This window comes from Miniopterus schreibersii, assembly GCF_964146895.1.
Source record: "Miniopterus schreibersii genome assembly, chromosome: 18".
NCBI classification, from domain to species: Eukaryota; Metazoa; Chordata; class Mammalia; order Chiroptera; family Miniopteridae; genus Miniopterus; species Miniopterus schreibersii.
In genome coordinates this window covers 4,478,125-4,504,432 of record NC_138121.1, presented here as the reverse complement: position 1 = coordinate 4,504,432, position 26,308 = coordinate 4,478,125, and the positions used below count along the sequence as shown (strand labels likewise).

At 56.2% G+C, this 26,308-nt stretch overlaps 1 protein-coding gene across 3 annotated transcripts; it reads left to right on the top strand.

The window, feature by feature from the left end:
• The first annotated feature begins 6,940 nt into the window (after positions 1 to 6,940).
• On the top strand, positions 6,941 to 25,842 carry BICRA (BRD4 interacting chromatin remodeling complex associated protein). Of its 3 annotated transcripts, XM_081119928.1 has the most exons (14): positions 6,941 to 7,032; positions 7,938 to 7,983; positions 8,074 to 8,116; positions 9,948 to 10,013; positions 11,671 to 13,626; positions 14,350 to 14,526; positions 19,358 to 19,990; positions 20,107 to 20,287; positions 20,538 to 20,647; positions 21,536 to 21,597; positions 22,744 to 22,892; positions 23,013 to 23,107; positions 23,287 to 23,389; positions 23,865 to 25,842. In XM_081119928.1, the coding sequence occupies exons 2-14, from the start codon at positions 7,943 to 7,945 to the stop codon at positions 24,953 to 24,955; spliced, it is 4,707 nt and encodes a 1,568-aa protein (XP_080976054.1). In that variant the 5' UTR covers positions 6,941 to 7,032; positions 7,938 to 7,942; the 3' UTR covers positions 24,956 to 25,842. The 3 variants fall into 3 exon arrangements, with proteins under 3 accessions (XP_080976054.1, XP_080976056.1, XP_080976055.1); XM_081119930.1 differs by lacking the exon at positions 14,350 to 14,526 and having other exon boundaries at positions 19,928 to 19,990; XM_081119929.1 differs by lacking the exon at positions 14,350 to 14,526.
• Positions 25,843 to 26,308: the final 466 nt, after the last annotated feature.

Genomic DNA, 26,308 nt, shown 5'->3' with positions numbered 1-26,308 from the left:
TAAACGAATTCAAGGATTTTAGAACTCTAAAGGTCACTCAGAATAAAGCTGGTGTAGATTTTAATTGCTCTTCACATTGCTCTTTTTCTCCCTTCCCCTGAAGGGGTGGGAGCGGGCAAGGAGTCAACATTTTTGCCTGTTTTCCTTTTCTGGCTTTGAAACAGACACAGCATGCAAGCGGCTGCACATCCAGGCGCCTTTGCACAGAATTGCAAAAGGAGTCTCTAGGAGGGCACAGGCCCAGCGAGCCTCCTTTGTGTGAATTAGGAGAAGGGGGTCCTTTCTCCAGGTGGATGTTGCCCTTGTCTGGGTCTCACTGATGTCAGTAGAACCTCAGCTGGAATCTCCTGTGCGGTGAACAACCTGGACAACTGTCCGTGGCGGCCGGTATATGTAATATACTCAGTGCAGATGACACGTGTCTATCTTACAAACTTACATCCCATATTAGTGTCTTAGTGGCTGCCATAACAAGTACAACAAATGTGGCTTAAAATCACAGAAATTTATTCTCTCACAGTCCTGGGGGCCAGAAGTCCAAAATCAAGGCATGGGCAGGGCCAGCCGGGCAGTCCCCGCCGTGCCCTGGGATGGAGCTGGAGAAGAATCCTTTGTGGCCTTTTCCAGCTTCTGGTGGCTCCAGGCAGTCCTTGGCTTTTGGCTACATCATTCTAATCTCTGCTTCCATCTTTATGTGGCCTTTTTTCTTTGTGTCTTCTCGTCTGTTAAAAGGTCATTGGATGTAGGGCTAACCCAGATCATTTAGGATGATCTCACCTTGCGATCCTTAACTTAATTATATCTGCAAAGATTTTCCCCCCAAATAAGGAAGGCCATATTCAATGGTTGTGGACATATCTTTTGGGGAGGCCACCATTCAACCACTTCAGATGCCTTAGACATAAGTACATCATAAGAGCGTAACTTGCAGGCTTTGTGGTACGTCGAGTCCACTCCACAGCGCCTCACCTGATTTGCCTGTCTGGCAAGCTGTGTGGGAAATGAAATTACTTCTCTGTGGTACTTCAGGACAGTGGCAGGGGCCAAGTGGGATATTGGAAGATGGTGGGGACCTGTACAGCCACTGCAGAAAGTCACTGGTTGGGGTTTGGCAGGAGAGCTAGCCCAGCCAGCACCACTGTGTAGTTCCCCTGAACTTGGGAGCCTGTCGGCCTGGGTTCAAATCCCTCCTCTGCCATTCTGCCAACTGGTGACTTTGGGCCACTTACCTCACCCCTTTCTCTACCTCAATTTTCTCATCTTTGAAATGGGCCTGAGGGTGATGGCGTCTGCCATATCTGACTGTTGTGAGAATGAAATGAAATAGAAGGTGCACTTAGAACAGCACCTGGCTCCGGGGGTCTTTGGCAAACCTTGGCTGTGATCACAAGATGACAAAGCAGGGAGAGGTGGCAGCCAGGGGCGTAGGGCACAGACTTAGACCACCCCAAACTCCTGGCGAAGGCCATCTGTGGGGGGCTCCTAAGCAGGGGTCGGCCTTATGCTTGGCCAGTGAGGAAGTGGGTTGGAAGAGGGAGCCTGGCGGGCTTTATACGGTCTTTTGTGCGAGGTGCAATTGATGGCCTTACTCATGGGCTTGAGCTCTGGGAGGGTATGGCTGTATGTGGCCACTGTGTGCTTGGTGCCCAGCATGGGGCAGGAATACAGGAGGTGCTGAGTGACTATTGCGAATCTATGGGTGAATGGATGGTCTCAGTGGAGGCAATATTTAAAATTCGTAACCAGCAGCAGCTCCTAGGCATCCATCAGACATGCCCAGCATGGTGCGGAAGGAGGTCCGCGGGCTCCCTGCTCTGCCAGGTGGTTCCCTTCAGTTGCTGGGTCATGGGGGGCTCTCAGGTTGTCCTGAGCAGGCAGGCGGGTGCTGGGATTGGGAGCAACATTTATTTACCAGTTGATAAGGAAGTGCTTGAATATTTTAACAACTGGTGCGGCTGTTATGAGCAAGCCGAATGTTAACACAGGCTGGGTGGATGGATAGGTCAAGAATTTCACATGGAATTTGACACAGTGGGTCTCTGGCCCATGATGTCTGAGGTCTTGGCTGGGAAGACTTTCATGCTGGGGGCAGAAGGCTGGTCCATACACATGCTCAGCATCTGGCTGTGATGACTTAAGATACGACCATCAGCCAGAGTGCCTGCTTGTGGTCTCTTTGGCATTCCCCTAGCATGGTGGCCTCAGGGTAGTCAGACCTCTTTCTGATGGCTTTCAGGTTAAATGTCCCAGTGGACAAGGTAGAAATTGAATTGCCTTTTGCAGCCTAGCCTCAGAAGTCACATAGTGGCACTTCTGTTGCACTGTCCTGGTTGAAGTAGTCACAAACTTTCCTCCATTCAAGGGCAGTAGTGCCCTGGCCAGTGTAGCTCAGTTGGTTGGAGCATTGTCTTATACACCCAAAGGTGGTGGTTCAGTTCCCGGTCAGGCACATACCCAGGTTGCGTGTTCGATTCCTGGTCAGGACTCATGCAGGAGTCAAACAATCAGTGTTTTTCTCTCACATCCATGTTTCTCTCCCCCTCCCTCCCTCCCTCCCTCTCTCTCTCTCTCCCCCCTCCCCCCTCTCTCCCTTCCTCTCTCTAGAATCAATCAGTAATTTAAAAAATAAAAGGTGGCAAAGCAAGATCACCTTGGGGAAGATCTGGGAGGTTGGAGACATTGTTGTAGCATCTTTGGAAAACAAGATTCTCCACAGGCTGAAAACAAAGCCATGGTCCTAATGGTTGGAATTTGGACGGCCCTGCTGGGCATTTCTGGTCTTACCTGGGTGTCTGTGGTCAGCTGTAGTCAGCCAGGCAGGTAGCTCCGCTTCCAGGGCTTGGCTGGCTGTGAGCTGTGAGGATGGAGGTGACGGGCATGTGTCTCTTGTCCTCCAGCAGGCTAGCTGGGCTTCTTCACATGGCAGCTGGACAAAGAGTAAAGTCTACCAGGTCTCCTTAGGTGTAGCCTCAGGAACACACACCATCACTTCTGCCACATTGTTGGCCAAGGTGAGTCCAAAGGCCAGCCTAAATTCAAGGGTTGGGTAATAGACCTCATCTCTTGATAGTAGGAGCTGCAGAGAGTGTGGGACTAGGGAGAAGTTTCTGGCCAATTTTGCAGTCACCACAGTGGTGTTTTTTTTCAGTTTCCCCTCACCATCAGGGCCTCTTTTCTCAGTGGATTCAGATCTAGTCCTTGATCCATGGAAGAGTCCTTGTGATGGGTTGCAAAGTTATCAGAAGTACAGGCTCATTTATGTCAGGTTGTGTTTGACTGCAAATAAAGGAAAACCTAATAGGGGCTTGAACTGTGAGGATTGAGAAGTCTGGAGGTGGGTATCCCATGAGGAGTTGTTAAGAACCCAGTCTTTTTCTCTCCTTTCAACAGTAGGCCTCTGCTGGGGGCCTTATCAGCCTCAGGTTTGTTTCCTCATGGTTGCAAAATGGCTGCCACAGCTCCAGTTTTCTCAACTGTATTCAAAGTTGGAAGTGAGAAGCAAAAGAATCTCTCTCTAGAGAAGTTCTGTCTTTATATTCTGAAAGAAAAAAAATTTCCCAAAGTTTGCCAGAGTCTTTCCCAAAAGTCTCATTGAGCAGAACACAACTCTATACACTTTGGCTTTTACTATTTGCAGAAAACTATGGCTAACCTAGCTGCAAGGAAGCCTGGGAAAGTGAATGACTGATAAAGGGAATGGGCGTGCCGCTGGCTTAATCCAATTATTTTACAGCTGTTTTGACCATAACCTGCAGTAGAAAATATGTGCCCATACAGACACACATAATTGAAACCAGTGTCACAAACTGATATTTACACTTAACATGTGTGGTGCCTTTTAATATTCTCTATTCTATCCCATTCCATTTTAGCCTCTGTACCACTTAGTTTAAAAAAAAAATCCAGCTCTGGCCAGGTAGCTCAGTTGGTTAGAGCACTGTCCTGATATGGGTTCAGTCCCCAGTGAGGGCACATACAAGAATCAACCAATGAATGTGTAAGTAAGTGAAACAACAAATCGATGTCGTCCCCCGCCCCCCTCTCAAATCATTAAATAATTTATTTTTTTTTAAATCCTGGTCACAACCTGCTCATTTGATTTCACAACCCTCAAAGGCATGCCCCATTGTTTGAAAAAGACTGATTCAGAACAGCCTTTGTTTACATCTTGGAATTGGCAAGTGTTTTCCTGAGCAGATCAGGCTTCTGCGAGGAAGAGGAGGAGGGCTGGGGAAACTTGTTTGGAAAAGCAGCAGCCAGACTTTGCCACTTATCTTCTTGTCCTGCCATTTCCCATCGGCCAATGATACAGTCCTGTCAACTTTCACTTGTATGACTTGCAAATAACCCAAGGGTTACTAAAATGCTTAAATTAAAATTCGCCTGTTTCTGGAGCTAATGGGGCCTTTAATTCCTATCCTGCTAAGCTTTCTGGCTTCTGTACAGGTCCCGATGACAACGCAAAACTCCGATCGCATTACAAGTGCCGGAGGAATTCACACGAGTTTCTGGAAGGACACTTTGTCATTGTTGCGTCATGGCTGTTCTCTTGAGCTGCCTGTGGTTTTCAGGCCTGGCATTTCCTGCTTTTTATAGCAGGTGGTGAGGAATGAGGTTCTTCAGAATCACAGGGTCTGAGTTCAAATTCTGACCCATAGTGTGGTCCTGACCCCTGAGTCTCTGTTTGCTGAGCTGTGAAACGTCAGTGTTCTTCCCGCCTCACTGGGGCCGGGGAGGGACCGGAGTTAGCACAAAGCCTGAGACCGGAGGAAGCACTGTGGCTGTGCAGGCTTTTCATGGTGCATTAGTCAGTTTCTGCCAAGTGATGTGCAGTAACAACTGAGCCCCAGATTGCAGTGGCTTACAATAGGAAAATCTCATTCGCACTCACGTGTGTGCCCTTTGCAGGTTGGCTGTGGCTCTGTCCATGTGTCAGCTCCATTCTGGGAGTCAGGCGGGAACCATGTGATGGCTCTTACAGCTTCTGTTTCTGTGAACAGTTTTGGGTTGGCAACTTTGCACACTGATTGTGTGTCCTGGGAGTCACATTTTCAGGAGCTTTTGAGTATGTGTGTGTCAAGGAGAGGGGTGTCTGATGCCGTCCCTGGTTGAGAACCACTGGGTGTGCTCCCCAAAATCACGGGCTGCATCTGCCTTTGCTCATTACGGCACCTTCAGCCCTCCTCATGCTGGACACAGAGTGGACGCTTCATAAATGCCCTTCCCACCAGGCTGCTCCCTAGTGATAAATTTTTTGTTTGTTTGTTTTGTTTTTAAAAGTAAAATTTACATGCATCGTAATGCACAAATCAGAGCTGTTAAATGTTAAGCCCTGGTCACCATCGTCACCGACACCACATCCCATTGTAGATCAGTTCCCTCCTCCCGTTCATTTCTCTCATGTTACCACTGGGATAAAAACACATGGATAAAAAATTCTCAGAAGTCTGGAGCATCCTATGGATATTTCCCTGTGGGCGGGTTTGGAGAAGGCTGCGCAGGAAACAGCCCCTCCTGGCTGATCCTGCTGATCTGAGGCTTACAGAGCTTGGGCGACACCGGAGGCAGGATGGAAGAACCCAGGAACCTGGATGCTCCCTTGAAAAGCCCTTGGGTGCTTGCGAGCGCCTCCAGGCCTGGGCAGTGCACCTGGAATCTAGGTGGGACAGAGCCTTGTGACAGCTGCTTTCTACATCTTTCTGGGGGAGGAGGAGAGGAAGCCAGTCCCTGCTGATGGTCCTCTCTGTTCCAAGCCACTCACTTTATCACTTTGAATCTGACTGTCCCATGCATTCCTAAGGTGATAACAAAAGCCTGCACGAGCAAGTCACCCAGCCCAGTCTTATCTTGACATTTTCCCATCTTATCTTGACATTTTTGCTGTATTTGCGTCAGATCTTAAAAGAGAAACAATGCCTCGAGCATCCTCTGTGTGATAGCGGTTAAGGCGGGGACTCTGGAGTGAGCCTGCGTTGGCCCAAATCCAGCCTGGCCACTGCCAGTTGACGGATCTTGAGCATGTTGTTAGCTGTTCTGAGCCCCAGTTCTGTCATCTACAGAATGGGACTAGTAAAATCCCCCACCTCAGAGGGATTTAGAGAAGGTGAAACGACTAACATGCGCAGAGTGCTTAAAGCCAGCGCCCGGAGCCCGGCGCCGCAGGGGAGCCTCCTTATGCACGGATTCTGGTTTTGCGAGTTTGCTCACTCGCCAGCACCTGTAACCCCCAACTCTCACGCTGCTTTCCTGGTCGCTTGCAGACGTGTGTAGAGTCGTGAAAGTCACAAACCAACCCTGTGTCCAGCTGAGGTCCCCCATCATGGCCACTCAGCATAGCACCAAAGCCCCGTCTAGTGTTCCTAAGATCAGGAGGCCTGGGTGTGCCCTGCGGAGCAAAGACCTGCATTAGTGACTCACTCAGACGAGAGTTAGAGAACTGTGGGCTGTGTTAGCTGTTAATGAACCAACAGTATATGTTAAGTAAAGCATCCTAAAACAGAATCACAAAGAAACCATTGATGGGTTGATAAAAGTGTGACAAGGGACTGGTAGGAACCTAGTTCCCCCAGGAGCAGGATTCAGGGTTCCCTTTCTAGAACAGAAGTGCCACGGTCACCAGAACTGGCTGCATCCTGTTAGGTTGATGGGCCAGTAAGTGACTTTGTACAGTGTTACGTGCTATTCTGTAGTGTGTACATACCGTACGATACACGTGCGCACACGGCACAGTATTACGCACATCCTGTGTATGTGATCGTGTATAGTGTTGTTTCGTGTGGTTTTAAACTTGCATTTGACCTCTCCTTTTATAACATCGTATCTTCGACCCTTCCCCTCTCCCATCCCCCCGCCCCTTACACCCTACCCCAGCCACAGCTTTCTCCTTCCGCTGACTGTCTCACTCACAGCCTCTCTTATTCTCTCTCCACAGCTGGCCCCCGAAAGGACACTCCCCAAGTCCCCAGTTGGGGGCCCCGCGTAGACCTGGAGCGGACACCCCCTCCTTCCCTTCATGATTCGTTTGTAGCGCAGGTAATCGGTGGAGGGTCCCCGTGATGTTCCCGGTTCACCCTCCTGGGCCCACCTAGGCCCCTGGGCTAGGAAGGAACATCTGCCTCGGCACAGCCTGCGGTCCCTCCTCTCCAACCTGGCCCCTGGCCATTGGGCCACCCCCTGCCTCCATGCCAGCTGCGGGCAGGCTCTTCCTCCCCCCTTCTCCAGATTCTTGCAGATCTTGCCTTTTGGTCCCCTGGCCGGGCCTTGTTCCTCCCTTCCCCGAGCAGGCTCTTCCTCCCCCCTTCTCCAGATTCTTGCAGATCTTGCCTTTTGGTCCCCTGGCCGGGCCTTGTTCCTCCCTTCCCCATTGCTGGTTGAGAAAGGCAGCGGCTTGTAGGCCACAGACCTGGCGACATGGGAAGAAGGAAGTATAGGTGGGGCTAGGACATGGAGTTAGAGATATGTCACCACCAATAAGTGCAGCCAAAGCCAAGGAAGAGCCTTTCTGAGGCGGTCCCCATGACTAATTTTGGGAGGGAGAGTGATTGTCACGTGAGGCTCTGGGGATGCGCGCATCTCTGTCTGCGTTGCCTGCCCTGTTGTAGACCTTAGCTTGCCGGGGCCTGTGGAGTGTGCATCTGTGTGTGTGTGTACCACAAACCCTGGAAGGTACATGTAGTGTTTTAGGCCACATGCATGCTTCTGGCAGGAGTGTCTTTTGCTTCATCAGCGGCTCCCAGACACTGTTCAGAGAAGACCCTCACCCAGCTCTGAGAAGCCCCCACATATCACAGAGCAGTTGAGGGTCATGGGAACAGAACCCTGACCCCTCCAGGGGCCTGACCCCGGGGAATGGTCCATGAAGGGAGGTCCTGGCATGCTGCTGAAGTCTAACCTCGTCTCCCTTACCCTCTCCCCGCCCGCCCGCCCGCCCCGTCCAGTGGCGATGGATGATGAGGATGGGAGATGCTTACTAGACGTAATTTGGTGAGTAAAAGGCTCCCTCCACCCTCCCCCACTCTCCCCTCCCCCGCCCACCCCTCGCCTCCTCAGTGCCTCTTCTCTTCTCTCTTTCAGTGACCCTCAGGCCCTCAATGACTTCTTACATGGATCCGAGAAGGTGAGTGGTGGGGAAGGAGGCATTTCCAGGGAAGGGGCTGTGGAATGGGGGCTGACATGTTCCCATGCAGTAGACTTCTGCCCCCTGACTTCTGAGAGTCAGACAGTGGGGTTGTGGCAGAGGGCAAAAAAGATGACAAATTCCTGTTCTCACGCCATACACATTTCCCTGGTCAGCAGAGTAGCCAGTAACCAATAAAGGTGACAGAATAGGATGGGAAATAGTAGTGTCACTTGCATAACAAAAGAGGTTTAAAAGATAAATGAGTGGGGTGGGGGGCGAGGGCTTCTTTAGCCAGTGTGGTCAGGGAGAGCCACTCTGAGGAGGCGACATTTAAGGTGAACCTGAAGGATCAAAGGGAGGTCCACGGTGGCATGTGAGGAACAGAAAGAGCACAGGTGGGGCTGGACTGAAGGGGAGTGTAGTAGGAGGTGAGAAAAGTCACCAGGTCATGCAGGGCCTGGAAGACCTGGATCAAGGAATTTAGGTTTTATTTTGAATGTGACAGGCTGCTCTGGTGTGTTATTAAGCAGGAGAATGCCATATTGAATTGTCACCCCAGAGAGTGGGGTGGAGCTGAGGAGAGTAGAAGTCTGTTGAACCACAGGAGTTGTATCAGTCATCTAGGGCTACATAACAAATTGTCCCAACACTTAGTGACTTAAAACAACATTTGTTAGAGCTCTCACAGTTTGTAAGGGTCAGGAATCGGAGCAGCTTAGCTGGGTGGTCTGGCCCAGGGTCTCTCCTGCGGTTGCAGTTAGGTGTCAGCTGGGGCTGCTGTTATCTGAGGGCTTACCTGGGGCCAGAAGAAGTGCTTCCACACCGACTCATTCCCATGGCTGTTGGCTGGAGGCCTCAGCTCCTCACCATGAGGACATCTCCTTGGGACTGCTTAAGCATCCTCAGGACACAGCTCCTGGCTCCCCAGAGCGAGTGACCCAAGGGAGAGAGCCAGGAGAAGCTCAGTGCCTTTTATGAGCTAGTCTCTGAAGTCACAGATTGTCACTTCCATCAGATTGTATTCACTGGAAGTAAGTTACTGAGCCAGCCCACACCTGTAGGAAGGGGAAAGGATAAGTACCTTAAGCGAGTGTAGTGGGACAATGGTGGCTTGGGCCCCCTGGCAGGTGGCAAGGAGGAGCCAGGTACTGGCTTTGGGAGGCAGTCAACTAGACTTGATGTTGAGGAAGAGAGTGTCCAGAATACCTCCTGGATTTTGTTTGGCCTGAGCTACTGAGTTGTGATACCAATTTCTGGGATTGGGAGTTTGGGGTGGATTCCAGAAATCCATGGATGAGAGGCAGTCGGATATACCAGTATGGGGCTCTGGAGAGGCACCCTGCTGGAGAGAGATTGGCGAGGCCACTGTGGCCACAGACAGATGTTCACTGGGCACTTATGCAGAGCCAGGCTCTGTCCTAGGTACTGAAGGTGTTCTTGGAAATCAGCCCAGCCCCTGTCCTCCCAGAGACACGTGCAGCGGGCGAGTTAGGCACCTGGCTGGGGGGACGTGGCGGGTACTTGGAGTGACTTAGTGGGAAGGGATGGAAAGTTGTTGGGTGGAGGTGGCATATAGGACAAGCCTTAAAGGATGTGTTACCAAAGAGACGAAGGGCAAAAGGCAGGGGCCTGCACAGCAAAGGTGTGGAGGCAGGATTCTGTAGTCACGGCAGCCATGATGCCAGGAGAACCTTGGATGCCAGGCTGAGGGACTCAGTATTGGGGACGCCTTGCTCCCTACCTCATCTCTGTCTTTTTGTTCTAGAGCAGGGGCTGGCTCACTGCCCAGCTGACCTTTGACCTTGGGTGGGGGCGGGTCTTGTTGCAGCTGGACGGTGATGACCTCCTGGATAATCCCGGGGAGGCCCAAAGTGCCTTCTATGAAGGTCCTGGGGTAAGTGGCTCTGGGGCTTGGGGGGGCCACAGGCTCCATCGGCACCTAAGCTGCCCATGGCGGCAGCCGGTGGGAGGGAGGCCCCAAAGGCAAGAGGGAGGGGTTAACACTCGTCTGGAAGATGCAGTTTGCTGGGTGGAGGGCAGGCAGGGGGCAGTCACTGAGAGCAGTGTGGGGGAGGTGGAACCTCCGTTGCTGGGCCGCCCTGACTCGACCCTGGCCTTGGGTAGAGCATTGGAGGTCAGCTGGTGCAGAGCTGTCCTGGGGAGTGGGGGCAGATGCCCACTCTGGGATTCACTGGGGTTCACTTTTCTGGGGAGGAGATGTGGGGGCCTGGGGGCCTATCCTTGCTCAGCTGTTGAGGAGTGACCTGGGTAGGGGAAGGGGATCAGCTGATATGAACCTGTCTCCATCTGGAAAGTGAAGGTGGGATGATGGACAAAATCCAGAGTGGGGAACGCAGCGGACATTTATTGAGCACCTACTGCATGCCCATTACTGAATGTCAGCGTCCTTCCTCTTCTCTCCTGCTGCTTCTGCCTCCCTCCTCCTCTCCCCCCCCTTTTCTTCCTCCCCCCTCTTCTCTGTCCCTTCCCCTCCTCCCTCTTCATCGTCATAACTATTATTTACTGAGCACGTATTCTACACCGGGCCCTTCACAGTACTTTTTATTCAGTTCTTATAGCTATAATAATATATTCCGCATAACTTATCTTTCATAATATAAATGATTACATCCAGAACCCAAGAAATAGACATTTCATGTTATTACCTTTGTAGATCCAGGACTGAGGATGAGCCTGTGTTCGTACCCCATGGTCACCATTCTCATCACTGCTGTCATTTTTTAACACCCACATGGCTCCTGGTTGGGCCCCAAGCACCTCCTGTATGCGATGTTACTGAATGTCACGGCCACCCTAGGAGGCTCTCTAGTCAAATATCACGGGGATTCATGCCTTGAGCATACTTAGTGCCTGTAGAATACTTGCTGAAATATGCATACACGTATTCATACCCGCGTGTCCTGGATCGGGCATGGAAAGCAGTTAAGAAACATCGAGCTCACAGCGACTTGGCACAGAGTAAAGCTCGTGTCAGTAGCGGGTGCTGCTGTTACGTTTAAAAGAACCACTCACTATCTTTTATCCAAAACCTTTGGGGTGAGATATTTTTCAGATTCTGGAAAGGTGATGCAGGGTGTGTGTGTGCTACACGTAACAACACGCTCACTCACCTTTCCGTGGTCAGACTTAAGAAGGGTCACATTGTGTGGATAAATTCTGCCTTTCCCCAAGAGCACCGCATCCGTTCTGGTCAGGTTTTGCTTCCAGTGCATTATAAAAGCATTCGTGGTTTCTGGACCCTTTGGGGTTTAAGAATTGCAGATGAGAATTAAGGACTGTTGTACAACTATTTAGTAAATGGTTTTCATTACATTCTACCGATTTGAACAGATAGGCATGAAGCCAGGTTAAGCAAACGCCACAGCTAAGCCCTGGTGGAGCTGGGATTTGAACCCGAGTCCAGCCACTTCCAGATGGAATGTTCTTTCTAACTGTGCCACCCCAACACCAAGAGTCTCAGTTTTAGCTGTGCCCTGAGCCCGGCCCTTTGCTAATCTCGGGTCTTTCCTTCCCACTTTATTGGCCTCCAGCTCCACGTGCAAGAAGCTTCTGGCAACCACTTGAACCCAGAGCCTAGCCAGCCAGCCCCCAGTGTGGACCTAGACTTCCTGGAGGATGACATCCTGGCCTCGCCCTCCGCAGGGGGTGGTGGTGGGGGCAGCGGGGGCTCTGACCAACCCTGTGACATCCTCCAGCAGAGCCTCCAAGAGGCCAACATCACCGAGCAGACGCTCGAAGCAGAGGCTGAGCTGGACCTGGGCCCCTTCCAGCTGCCCACGCTGCAGCCCGCAGATGGCGGGGCAGGCCCAGTGGGTGCTGGAGGGGCTACCGCAGTGGCCTCGGGGCCCCAGGCCCTCTTCCCAGGTGGCACAGATCTGCTGGGACTACAGGCCCCACCCACCGTGCTGACCCACCAGGCCCTGGTGCCACCCCAGGATGTGGTCAACAAAGCCCTGAGTGTCCAACCCTTCCTGCAGCCCGTGGGCCTGGGCAACGTGACCTTGCAGCCCATCCCTGGCCTCCAGGGCCTGCCCAATGGCAGCCCTGGAGGTGCCACAGCGGCCACACTGGGCCTGGCACCCATCCAGGTGGTGGGCCAGCCCGTCATGGCGCTCAACCCGCCCACCTCCCAGCTCCTGGCCAAGCAGGTGCCTGTCAGTGGCTATCTGGCCTCGGCGGCTGGCCCTTCGGAACCAGTAACCTTGGCATCAGCGGGTGTCTCGCCCCAGGGGGCCGGCCTGGTCATCCAGAAGAACCTTCCTGCTGCCGTGGCCACCACACTCAACGGGAACTCGGTGTTCGGAGGAGCAAGCGCTGCCACTGCCGCAGCCACCGGGGCACCCTCAGGGCAGCAGCTGGCGGTGGCCCCGGGCCTCGGAACATCGCCCCTGGTCCCTGCGCCCAACATGATCCTGCACCGCACACCCACACCCATCCAGCCCAAGCCTGCCGGTGTGCTGCCCCCCAAGCTCTACCAGCTGACACCCAAGCCTTTCGCCCCCGCGGGCGCCACGCTGACCATCCAGGGTGAGGCGGGGAGCCTCCCGCAGCAACCCAAGGCCCCCCAGAACCTGACTTTCATGGCAGCAGGCAAGGCCGGCCAGAACGTGGTGTTGTCGGGCTTCCCGGCGCCTGCCCTGCAGGCGAACGTCTTCAAGCAGCCTCCCGCCACCACCACGGGGGCAGCCCCGCCGCAGCCGCCCTGCGCCCTGAGCAAGCCCATGAGCGTCCACCTCCTGAACCAAGGCAGCAGCATCGTCATCCCCGCCCAGCACATGCTGCCCGGCCAGAACCAGTTCCTGCTGTCCGGCGGGTCTGCGGTCCAGCTCCCCCAGTCGCTCTCGGCCCTGCCGGCCAACGTGGGCGGGCAGATCCTGGCAGCCGCAGCCCCCCACGCAGGCGGACAGCTCATCGCAAACCCCATCCTCACCAACCAGAACCTGGCAGGCCCTCTGAGCCTGGGCCCCGTGCTGGCCCCCCACTCCGGGGCCCACAGTGCAGCCCACATCCTCTCGGCCCCCATCCAGGTGGGCCAGCCGGCTCTCTTCCAGATGCCCGTGTCTCTGGCTGCGGGCAGCCTGCCCACGCAGAGCCAGCCAGCACCCACTGGCCCCACTGCCACGACTGTCCTCCAGGGGGTCACTCTGCCCCCCAGCGCCGTGGCCATGCTCAACACCTCCGATGGTCTGGTGCAGCCGGCCACACCTGCCGCCACTGGGGAGGCCGCACCTGTCCTCACAGTGCAGACTGCCCCCCAGGCGCCCCCCACGGCCAGCACCCCACTGCCTTTGGGCCTCCAGCAGCCGCAGGGGCAGCAGCAGCCTCCAACACAGGCCCCCACACCCCAGGCTGCCAACCCTCCTCAGGCTACCACCCCCCAGCCCAGCCCAGTCCTGGCACCCAGCCCGGAGAAGATTGTGCTGCCCGCCTCTGCTGCCGCCACGGCCATCCTCACTCAGGACTCCCTGCAGATGTTCCTGCCCCAGGTAACCAGGGCCAGTGCGGCAGGACGGGGGGTGGCTGTGGGGGTGGGGGTGAGGGGCCGAGGGCAGGGGCAGGGGTTCTGCTGCGGAGGGGCCGGGAGCAGCGCGTCAGTGACTGGGGAGGTCTTGTGGGCCAGGAGAGCATCTCAGGTGGCACCCCTGCTCTGCGTGACAGTGTCCCCAGGAGGCCTGAGGGTAACAGGGACCGACTGACGGACAGGGAGATGGACAGACAAGGAGGGGGGCCAGCTGGCAGGCGACAGACAAGGAGAGGAATTGTCTCAACATAGGAGAGGGACAGGCAGACAAGGATAGGGACTGGTTGACAGAAAAGCAGGCAGAGAGTGGACGGCTGGCCGACTAACAGAAAGATTGACAAGGAGAGCGAGTGACTGGCTGACGGACAGACTGCCTTCCTGCTGGAGTGCTGGGGAGAGGTCCCAGGAGCATCAGGCAGGATGTGGACAGACAGAGGGAGGGAGAAGTGGAGGGCGAGGTGCAGCTGGGAGACTGCTGATCTCCAGGGACTCAGTAGAAGGAGCTGCCCAGGTTGCAGCCTCCCTCGTGCCCGGACCCCTGGGCTGCCAGCCTCTTGGTGCCCCTCGCACCGAGTTCCCACTGCCTCCTCCTCTGGAGCATCAGTGAGGGTGGGGTGGAGTGGGGCGGGGTGGAGAGGCTGCAGGTCTGGGGGCGGCCTGGTGACCTTCTGCCGGCTGCCCATTTCAGGAGAGGAGCCAGCAGCCCCTCTCTGCCGAGGGTCCCCACCTCTCCGTGCCCGCCTCGGTCATAGTCAGCGCCCCGGCTCCTACCCAAGACCCAGCCCCGACCACCCCCGTCACCAAAGGAGCTGGCCTTGGCCCTCAGGCTTCTGATGGCCAGGCTTCCCCGGCGCCAGCCCCCCAGGTAGCCTGTGTCGCAGCGCAGACCAGCCTTGCCCCGCGCCTCCTCCGCTCCCCTGCCTCCCCTGGCTGCCCTGCCTGCCGCTCTGTCTTGCTGGCTTGGGATTTGGTGCTCTCCCGCTTCTCAGACACTTCCTGAGGGTCTCCTGACAGTCATGGACTCTTGAGACCAGTGCCAGCCCCAGGAGCCCACAGGCTAGCTAGGCAGGAAGTTGGTGCACATGGCAGGAAATGGATGATTTCCTAAAGTTACCATTTTCCTATCTGGACAAATGAAGCATTCAGATAGTTCACATTTCAAAAGATACAGACGAGAAGCCCCTCCTTTCCCGCGCACAGACAGCAAAATAACATCTGGATTCTTTTCCTTCCACTTTTACAAAAATGGTAGCGTGCTCCGTGCAGGTGTGTGCCTTGCTTTCGTCAAGTTGCCTGGGAGACGGCTTTTACCCGCCTGCGTGGTATTCCTCTGTGTGGATGTGCTGCTGTTCATTTAAGCATTAGGCCTTGCTCTGGGGCACTTTGGTTACTTCTGCTCTTTACCTGTTATAAGCAAGGCTGTAAAAAATGACTGTAGATCCATCACTTTGCAGGGTGAGTTCTTAGAAAGGCAGTTGCTGCATCTAAGAGCATATTTATTTGTAGTTTTGACAGGTATTGTTAAATTGCTCTCCATGGAGTATACATTGGTTTCTCCTTTATCCCCAGAATATGTTAGCCATGCCTCAGCAGTGTATGAAACTTGGTATTCCCACAACCTCCGCAGTGTATTGAACTTGGCCAATCTGGTAGGCATTGACCTAAGATCCAGGAGATCTCGGTTCGATTCCTGGTCAGGGCACATGCCTGGATCTCAGGCTCGATCCCAGGAGCGGGCTTGCAGGAGGCCGCCAATCAGTGCCTCTCTCATCATTGATGTTTCTATCTCTCTCTTCCTCTTTCTGAAATCAATAAAGACATTTTTTTTAAAAAAAGAAAATGCTAACCCAGCTGCTCCTCCCTGAGGCTTGTGCCTGTGGGGGCTTTTCCTCCAGTAGCTTCATCAACCCCAGATCTGCAGCCAGCTTGCTGCAACTGGGGCCAGGGATCGAACCTGCAACCGAGGTATGTGCCCTTGACCAGGAATTGAACCCAAGATCCTTCAGTCCTCAGGCCTACTCTCCAACCACTGAGCCACACTGGCCAGGGCAAAGGGCACTTTTTAAAGTATGGGGCACGTGTCCCACCCCGTGCCTACGTGCCCAGCCTGCGTTCCCTCCAGTTAACTATAGTGACTTATTTTCCTAAATCCTTACGGTTCTTTGTGCACATACAGCCTGGTGCACATATGAGTTCACATTTCCCTTCCATTTCTCTCTGCCCAGAAACTAGCACATGACAGTTGACCCTCATATCCTCAGGTTCTGCATCCGCGAATTCAACCAACCACCGATCAAAAATATTCAGGGGGAAAAAAATTTCAGAAAGTTGATCCCTAAATGACACAGTATAACAACTATTTACATAGTGTTTACATTGTATTAGGCATTATAAGTAATCTAGAGATGATTTAAAATGTAAGGGAGGATGTGTGTAGGTTATATACAAATGCAATGACATTTTATATCAGGGACTTTAGCATCTGTGGGGTTCAGTGTCCTTGGGGGGTCCTGAAACTAATCCCATTTCCCCAGTAAATGCTATATTCATTCACATTAGACTGTGTCCAGGCTTTGGCGCTCCACACAGAGCTGCAGTGAACAACTTGTTCCTCTCATTTCCCATGAGCAAGTGTATCCATCTGTCTGGTCACTTCCCAGGAACCTATGTGCTGCATCACAGCAAATGTGCATTTATAATTTGGTAGCTCCTGTCAGGCTGTGTTCCTCTGTAGCACATCATGCACAGTTAGAACCCCATGAGCAATGTCTGAGTGTCTTTATGAGACACAGGGCTTCTTCCTAATGGGATGAGTGAAAATGGTTCCATAGGGTGCTTTCGGTTTGTATTTCTCTTATTACAGGTGAACTTGAGCATCTCTTGAAATCCTTTTGCCTTTTGTGTTTTCTTTCCTGCACACTGTCTAGTCAGACCCTTTGCCCCTCTCTCACTGGTTCTGTTACTCTTGGTGGTTTCTATAGGCTCTTTACAGCTGAGAGAGGTGGGGTTTGTGCTATGAATTCCAGGTATTTCCCCCAGTATATCATTTGATTTTTTACTTTGTTTGTGGTGTGTGTGCGTATTTGTCTTTGCATTTTTAATGAGAACAGATTTAATTTGGGTATTTTTAAAGTTCATTTTTAAATCCTTTCAAGTATGTGCAAAGTTACAAGAATAGTACAAAGAACTCATCGGAGTTCTTTACTCTTTAACCAGATGTGTTAGTTATGCATTGCTGTGTAAAAAATTACCCCAAAACATAGCCACTTAAAACAACCAACATTAACTTAGACAGTTTCTAAGAACAAGAATCTGAAAGCAGCAGCTGGAGGGTCCCGGCCCGCCATCTCTCATGAGGTCAGAATGTGAACCAAGACCGCAGTCATCCGGAAACTTGACTGGCCTGGAGAATTGGCTTCCAAGATGGCATGCTCATGTGGCTGTTGGCAGGAGGCCTCAGCCCTTCTCTCCAGGGGCCTCTCTAAGGAGTACCTCATAATACACTGCGCAGTGGCTTCCACCAAAGCAAATGACCCAACAGAGAGAGAGTGAGACTTTGCCCATAATGGAAGCCACAGTCTTTTTTATAACCTAACCTTGGAAGTTATGATCACTTTGGCCAAATTCTATTGGTCACAGAGACCAACCCTGGTGTCAGAGGAGACTGAATACAAGGACCTGGGATCACTAGGGGCTGTCACAGAGGCTGGCTGCCACACCAGACTTACCCATTATAAATACTTTGCTACATTCCCTAAATCCTTAGCTCTCTCAATAGCATTTTTTTCCCCCAAGTCACTTGAGAATCAATTGCAGACAGCGGGCTCCTTTACCCTTTAATATTTTAGTAGAGTATTTCAGCCCTTGGGAACAGCATTCTCTTACTCTATAGTAGATATATTCAAATTCAGCAAATTTAGCGTGGAGACAATACTGTTATCTAATCCACTGTCCATAATGTAAGTTAGCCAATTGTGCGGCCACCCTGCGACTACCCTCCTTTCACTCAGCCTTCTAGCACCGTGCTGGCCATGCATTTAGGGAGCTGTGGAGTGGGCCAGCTCTTCTGACTCACCTGTTTTGGTTGGTTTCCTATTTTCTCTCTTGTAAATACTCCCACAGTGGGTAGCCCTGTGAGCAAGGGCTTGAGTGCACCTTAGACAGACAGATGCCTGGAGGAGGGCTGCCAGGTCAAAGGTTGGGGCCTCTTCAAAGTCACCAGACCAAACTGCCTTCCAGAGGGCTTATCAGGTGACAGTCTCACCAGCCCCTATGAGAGCCAGGGCTGCCCCCTCTGATCTCTTCTCAGGGTGCAAGCCTTTGGAGATGTATGGATGGAGCAATTGATTGATTGGTTTGGTTTTGAATTGCTGAAGTTATTCAGGGCCAGGCTTGGAGGAGTGTGCTGGGAGGGTCCAGAGGCCTGGAGCCTGAAAGCAAGTCATGATTCTAACCATGAGTCAGCCTACCTTGGGGCTCGAAGCGAAGAGCTCCCACTTTGGAGCGTGGCAGTGCTGGGTGGCCTTAGGCAAGTCCCCCAAGTCCTCCTTGGCCAGCTCTGAGGTCCTGGGTGGTGGTAAGAAAGGGAGACTCTGGACCAGTCATTTCCGCTCCTGGCTTCAGTGTCTCACCTGTGAAATTGGTCCGACGGGATCTCAGCTCTTGGGGCCATGGAAGGCTACACTAGTGGGCGCAGGTGGCCAGCTGTACTTGCTGGATGTGTGAGCTGGCACTAGGGTGAGGATTCTGTGACAGCTGGCACTCACCCATGACACAGCAGCTGCCAGGGTGTGGTGTTTGGGGAGGTGACCCCTTGGGGAGGAGGGTGCAGGGGGCCAGGCGCTGTGGCTGAGGTGGGTTTGAGGCAGGGTCGCTGTGTCCGTGTAATAGAACTGTGGCCGGATCTGGTGTGCAAGTCATACATGCGCACACACCTCACTCGTGTGCATACACATTCCCAACCCTGCAGGCTCATGTGGCACCCAGGTAGGCCAGCAGCCCTGACCACAGACACACAGAGGCAGAGGCCCACACACTTAGAATGGGGGCCAGGCCCTGCCCCTCGGTTGCCATCCTGGGCTCCCTGGGTCCCCCAGTCCCCACTATGCCCTCATGGCCGTCAGCCCCACCCTGGTACGCAGCCTAAGGTGTCGACACTGGTGTCTGTTTTCCTTGGCTAGCTAGACAGTCAGGCCTGGGGTCTGCTGGGACGCTGCCCCCCCCAGCCACCTCCTCCCCCCTCGCTGCTTGTGCCCCGCTCCTTTGCCCCTCCTCCCTGCTGGACAGTTGGTGTGGTGTCGCCTGCTGCTTCCTCTGCTGCTGCCCCCAAACCCTGCAGAGCTCGCCTTCACTGGAGGGGTTGGGGAGGGGGCGCGTATGGGGAGGGGGGAGATCAGAGGGCAGAGGTCTGGAGGGGATGAGGTGGCAGGTGCAGGGGTGAGATGGGGGTGAGGAGGGGACAGGTGTGGAGGTGAGGTAGGAGATTAAGTGGGGAACAGGTGCAGGGGTGAGGTGGGGAGTTGAGAAACGAGAGGCAGGAAGGATAGCTGCTGTCATGGTGGGGTTCTTGCAGGACAAGGGGTTGCTAAGAAGGGTGGTTTTTGGTGGTGGCCGGGGTCCCCAGTGTCTTGGGGCAATGGGAGCCAAGGTTGGTTCTGACCCCTGCCCCCTCCCCTCTGCCTCCCTATCCTGCCCAGATCCCAGCAGCGGCTCCACTGAAGGGCCCAGGCCCCTCCTCGTCCCCGTCACTACCTCACCAGGCCCCTCTGGGAGACAGCCCCCACCTGCCCTCCCCACACCCCGCTCGGCCCCCTTCCCGCCCACCCTCCCGACCCCACTCGCGCCCGCCCTCTCAGCCCCAGAGCTTGTCCCGCCCACCCTCAGAGCCCACTCTGCACCCTTGCCCCCCACCCCAGCCTCCCCCCACTCTGCCTGGCATCTTTGTCATCCAGAACCAGCTGGGCGTCCCCCCACCTGCCAGCACCCCTGCCCCCACTGCCCCAGGCCCACCCCAGCCCCCTCTGTGCACCCCCTCCCAGCCACCAGAGGGGCCCTTGCCCCCAGCCCCCCACCTCCCACCAGCCTCCACCTCTTCAGTTGTGGCGTCCTCCGAGACATCCACCAGACTGCCAGCCCCCACGCCCCCTGACTTCCAGCTCCAGTTCCCACCTGGCCAGGGGCCCCACAAGTCCCCCACACCCCCTCCAACCCTCCATCTGGTCCCCGAGCCCTCAGCACCCCCCCCACCACCTCCTCGGACCTTCCAGATGGTGACCACCCCCTTCCCGGCGCTGCCCCAGCCGAAGGCTCTTCTGGAGAGATTTCACCAGGTAACGAAGGCAGGGACTGGCCCCACCGCATGCTCCACAAGCCCCCAGCCCTGGTGCCCGGCCACCCCATTTCTAGCGTGTGCCCCCTATCCCTCAACCACCTGTCCCCTCCTCAGGTGCCGTCCGGAATCATTCTCCAGAGCAAGGCCGGGGGACCCCCTGCTGCCCCGCAGACCTCCGCCAGTCTGGGGCCCCTCGCCAATCCCACTGCCTCTGTGCTGGTCAGCGGGCAGGCCCCACCCGGGACCCCCACTGCCCCCAGCCATCCCCCTGCCCCAGCACCCATGGCCACTGCAGGTAGGGGAGAGGTCCCCCACGAAGGAGAGATGGGGCCTGAAGGTGGGCAGGGGCTGAGCTGGGGATGTGAGAACCCAAGGGGCCAGGGAAGGTGGAGAAGGAAGGGCTGTTCCCCAGATCTGAGGGCTGGGGCCACTGAGGCCAAAACCCCAGAGCAGAGTGGGGTGCAGGCTTGGGGGGGGTCATGTGCAAGGAAGGGGTCTCTGTGCCAGTGACCTCTGAGCCCTGTTTGCCCCCCACTCGCCCCTAGGCCTCCCTCCTCTGCTTCCTGCCGAGAGCAAAGCTTTTGCCAGCAACCTCCCGACCCTGAGTGTGGCCAAGGCCGCTGTGTCTGGCCCAGGGAAGTCCTCCGGGCTGCAGGTAAGGGGCTGCCAGGGTGGAAGGCCGGGGCCGGAGCCATGTCACGGGGGAACCGGGGAAGGGGCCAGTGCTGCAGGGGAGGCTGACGGACAGGCTGGTGAGACATATCCAGACAGTGAGACAGCAGGACAGGCTGGGCAGGGGCATGTGAGAGACCCAGAGAGCTGGATGGAGACCCACAGACACCAAGATGACAGGGTGACGATAGGAGAGATGGCCTGAGCGAGACCTTGGTGTGGTCACTGGAGCGGGAACAGGTGAGAGGTTGAGACCAGAGAAGGGACGGGTGAGACTGTCAGATGTCAGCTCAGGACAGGGATGAGAAATGCAGGGGAGGATCTGGTGAGACCCTAGATGGGTGGGGGCGGGGGTGAGGCAGAGACCAGCTGTTGGGAATAGGGGGACAGGAAGACAAGGACATGTCTGCGGAAATGAGAGGGACAGTGGAGGGACTCGGTTGGAGAGCCTTGAAGACGATTCACCAGAGGCCAGTTCACTGGAGGACAAGCAGGGTCTCGGCAGGGGAGAGGGAAGCAGTCAGGGTGAAGAGACCTGGGCACAGTGAGCGGAGTTGGGTGGCGAGAAAGGGCAAGTCAGTGGACACAGAGGCCATGTGATGAGCAGGGGTGGGAGACACCAGATGTGGTCCTGGGGTGAACAGAAGGCAGATGGAGGCGTGAGAAGGGGCTGGAGGGTCCCTGGCTGAGGGTCCCAGGGCTCACACCTGCTTGTCACCCTCTCCTCTCCACGTCCCCCACCTGGGCCCAGCCCAGGTCTTCCCACAGGTTGTGATGGGCAGGGCAGGAACCCATGGGGGAGATGGGGTCGGGGCACAGAGGGAGGGAACGCTTCTCTGTGGACCCCCTCACTCGCCTTTCTCCCCCGCAGTATGAGAGCAAGTTGAGTGGCCTGAAGAAACCACCCCCACTTCAGCCCAGCAAAGAAGCTTGGTGAGTGGCAGCACCATCCTTGTGTTCCCACCCCCGTGCCTTCCCAGAGGCCTGGGAGGGGGAGTGAGGAACACCCCGCAGAAGTGGGGTGAGGCAGGCCTGAGTGCAGATCCCCACTCCACCTCCTCTTGGCCCTGCAACTTCCCAGTGCCGTTTCCCTCACATACCCTCAGTCTCCCCCTCTGGAAAATGGGGTGGCGATAGTCACGATCATAGGCTGATGGGTGAGGATTTGATGAAACTGCGCTAAGAGCATTCACGTGGCACCGCTAGGCTGCCAACTTGAGAGGGAGGCACTGGTGTGTCTGCTCACTGCGGCACCCTCAGCACCTCAGATAGGGAGGGATGGTGGATAGGTGGATGGTGGATGGGTGAATGGGGCTCTGGATGAGTAGGTGGAGGGATTGGTGATTTGGGGGGATGGAGGGATGGGTGTTTGGGTGGGTGGATGGGTAAATGTTGGATGCTTGCCTGTGTTCTCTCCCTGTCTTCTGCCCTCCTTCCACCAAGTGTTGGTCAAGCACTCACTGCCCAGCACTGCTAGGTTCTGGAAATACAAGACAGACCAACTCCTGCTCCTGTGGTGTGTGAGGGCTGCTGGTCTTCAGCACAGGGTGGGGACCAGCATGCCTGATGGGGAGGAGACCACCACACAACAGAGACATAACTCACTGTAATTTGTGATGTGGTGCGAAGCCTTTTGAGAGAATAGTATTTTACCCACTGATCAAGGGACCAACCTCCCTCCGCTGCTCAAGGTTGCTGTTGGGCGCTGGCAGCGTGGGGCCATGCTGCCCCCCGGTGGCGGGAGGCGGTATAGCAGGGAGGACGAGTCTCAGGCTCTGGCCTCTCACTCCCAGCGCTGCCTTTTCCTCCTGTGTGTTTTGGGAGGAGGCACTTCACACTCTCTGGGCCTGCGTTTCCTCATCTGTGAAATGGGGATAAGGAGAGCTCCTGCTTCCTTTGGTTGTCACCAGAGTCTCAGTGAGACAAGTCAAGAGCAGCCAGGGCGTGTTAGCACCTGTTTCCTCAGTGTTCTCCTGCTCCTGCTGTCTGCTTCGGGGCCTGGGGCAGGGCTGCGGGCCTGGCTTCTCCTCTGCCTCATCACCAGCTCTGCGTGTGTGTTCTCTCCCCACGCACCCCCAGTTTCCTGGAGCATTTGCACAAACATCAGGGCTCCGTCCTGCACCCAGACTACAAGACAGCCTTCCCCTCCTTCGAGGACGCCCTGCACCGCCTCCTGCCCTACCACGTCTACCAGGGCGCCCTCCCCTCCCCCAACGACTACCACAGAGGTGAGGTCTTCGGGGACTCTCCCTCCCTGCCCCTGCTTTGCGGAGGGGGTGGCGAGGCACCCTGCTCCGTCTGTCCGCCCCCAACCTCCCTGCCTCTGGGCCTCTGCTCTTCCTCCGCAGTGGACGAGGAGTTTGAGACGGTCTCCACGCAGCTGCTGAAACGCACCCAGGCCATGCTCAACAAGTACCGCCTCCTGCTCCTGGAGGAGTCCCGGGTAGGGGCTGTCACCTTCCTCCCCCGACCCCGCCCTTCCCCTTCGTGAGGAGGCAGGGAGGCAGGGAGGCTGGCTGTCAGGCCACAAGAAGGACGGTTTGGAACCCGTTCCCACCCACCCGGGACACTCGGGTCCCCTTCCTCTCCTGGCCGCTTCACTTGCCCGTCTTCTCCCCTCAGAGGGTGAGCCCCTCGGCCGAGATGGTGATGATCGACCGGATGTTCATTCAGGAGGAGAAGACCACGCTCGCCTTGGACAAACAGCTGGCCAAGGAGAAGCCTGGTGAGGGGGGAGGGGAGGGGGCGGTGTGCCGGGTTCCTTCCCTGGCCCCAGAATTAGGCGGGAGGGGGCGGGGGCGTGGCCTCACCTCCTCGGCCGCTGGGTGGCGCCCGAGCCCCGCCTTTGTGCGGCTGGGCTCCCTGGGAACCGAGTCCTTTCACCCCCGCGGTCCTGGAGGGAACGTTCTTGCACCTCCAGGAGCATAGAAAAGCAGGGGAGCAGGGCCGGGATGGGGGAAGCAAGCGGGGCACTCAGGTGGCAGGACGTAAGGCGGCCTCCAGTCTGACTCTGTGTCTCCCCCACCCCGCGCCTGGCTGGGGTTCGGGGATCGCTGAGGGGGGTCGCAGTAAGCAGCCCGGCCTGGCGGGGCCCGTGGATAGCAGGTGCCCGGTGCACAGCCGCCTCCGAGCCCTGCTCTGCTCCGGCGGCCTGTGCCTTCGCTCCCTAACCCCTGGGGGATCTCGGCCCCTCCCTACAGATGAGTACGTGTCTTCCTCGCGCTCTCTCGGCCTCCCTGTCGCAGCCCCTTCTGAGGGACATCGGCTCCCGGGCCATGGCCCACCGCCGTCCTCGGCTTCTGGGGCGCCGGCCCAGCCCCCTCTGCACCTGCCCACCAAGCTGGTGATCCGGCACGGCGGGGGCTCCCCCTCCGTCACCTGGGCCCGCGCTTCCTCCTCCCTGTCCTCGTCGTCGTCATCCTCCGCCGCCTCCTCCCTGGACGCCGACGAGGACGGCCCGATGCCCTCCCGCAATCGCCCGCCCATAAAGACCTATGAGGCCCGAAGCCGCATCGGCCTCAAGCTCAAGATCAAGCAGGAAGCCGGGCTCAGCAAGGTCGTGCACAACACGGCCCTGGACCCGGTGCACCAGCCCCCGCCGCCCCCCGCCGCCCTCAAGGCGCCCGAGCCCCCGCCTCGGCCCCCGCCGCCCCCGCCGACCACGGGCCAGATGAACGGCACCGTGGACCACCCGCCGCCGGCCGCCACGGACCACAAGCCACCGGCGCCGGCCCCGCACTGCCCCCGCCTGCCCCTGCGGAAGACGTACCGCGAGAACGTGGAGGCCCCGGGCGGCGGGGGCGCCGAGGGCGCCGTGACGGGCAGGGCGCGGGGCAGCAGCCCAGCCCCGCTGCCCACCAAAGTGGACGAGGCCACGAGCGGGCTGATCCGCGAGCTGGCGGCGGTGGAGGACGAGCTGTACCAGCGCATGCTGAAGGGGGCGCCTCCCGAGGCCGCGGCCAGCGCGGGCCAGGGCAGCGGCAGCAGGGACCCCGGCTGGGAGGCGCCCCCGCTGCCCACCAAGCGGCGCAAGTCCGAGTCCCCCGACGTGGACCAGGCCAGCTTCTCCAGTGACAGCCCACAGGACGACACGCTCACCGAGCACCTCCAGAGCGCCATTGACAGCATCCTGAACCTCCAGCAGGCCCCCGGCCGGACACCTGCACCCCCATACCCCCACGCCCCACCAGCGGCAGTCACGCCGGCCTCCCCCTCGCCCCTGCACAGGCCAGAGGCCTACCCACCCTCCAGTCACAACGGCGGCCTTGGCGCCAGGACGTTGAACAGATAACACCGGGCTGGTCTTCCCTCCCTGTCCCCTCGCTCCTGCAAGCAGTCGCCAGGGGCAGCTGGGAATCTGACCTCAAGCCTCCTGGGGGACATGAGCCGGGGATCCCCTGAGTTTTTCTTGCCTAAGTTATTTGAGTCACAAAGGCCTCTTTCCCCACCACCTGCTTCAGCTGGGTTGTTGGGTGGGGGTTGTGGATTTAGGGGAGGGGGCTGTAAATGTAAAATGTCCCCTGCCAAAGGAGGGGTAAATCTGGTGTGTTGCTTCCCATTTCTTCCCACCTCCCGCTACACTCCCCTCCCCCCCCAGGGGACATGTGTGTGTTTGCCAGGGATGGGGGCACCCTGATTGTTCCCACTGCTCGTGTGTGTCTGGGTACCAGGCTTGTCTTTGTGGCTTTACCCATCCAAGCCGGGAGGGCGCTCAGAGCTGGGAGGGTCCTTGGAGACCATGCTCAGCCTCGCAACACCGCCCCCAACAGGCCACAAGAGGAAACGGAATGGGTGGCGGGAGCCAGCGTTGCAGGACCCCCCATAGGGCACCTGCCACATCCCTGTGCGCCTGTCCAGCTCCTGGTCCTGTGTCCCTGTGTGTGTGCTCGAGTGAGCAAGAGAGAGAGTGAGAGAGATTTCAAACCCTGCCGTCCCTCCACTGCAGTCCGAGCACCTCCAAAACAGGAAACCTGGGTCTTCCTCCCACCCCCTCCCCAGCCAGTCTTCCCTCTGTTCTTCCTGCCGCCAGCCACCCGCGCCAGATTTTGAAATCTCGGAGACAAAACTAGTACTGTAAGATAAATTTTTTTGTACTGTATTTATTGTGTATAACGATTTTTTTAATGGAGAATTCTGTACATTTAGAACTCTTGTAAATTAAAAACCGATCCTTTTTTTAAAACTACTGATGCCCCCTCAGCCCTTTGCTTTTGGGTCTTTGGGGGGTTTGGAGTCTAAGGGTTGGGGTAAGACCTGGGTAGGGAGGGGGATGGGGAGAGCTTATTTCATATATATATTTGTTGAGCACCTGATGGGTGCCAGGCCCTGTTCTGGGCACGGGTGCAGCATGAACCAGGCAAACAGGAATTCCTGTCCTGGGGAGGGAACGGGGTGGGACAGGCAGTGGGGGAGGATGACTGACCAGCTCAACTAAACAGGCGGTTTTTAAAAAAAGAATAGTTTATTGATTTTTAGAGAGAAAGGAAAGGAGAGAGAGAAACATGGGTGTGAGAGTGCAACATGGATGGGCTGCCTCCTGCACGCCCCCTACCAGGGACTGAGCCCTCAACCCGGGCATGTGCCCTGACCAGGAATCAAACTGGCAACCTCCTGGTGCGCAGGAGGATGTCCAACCAACTGAGCC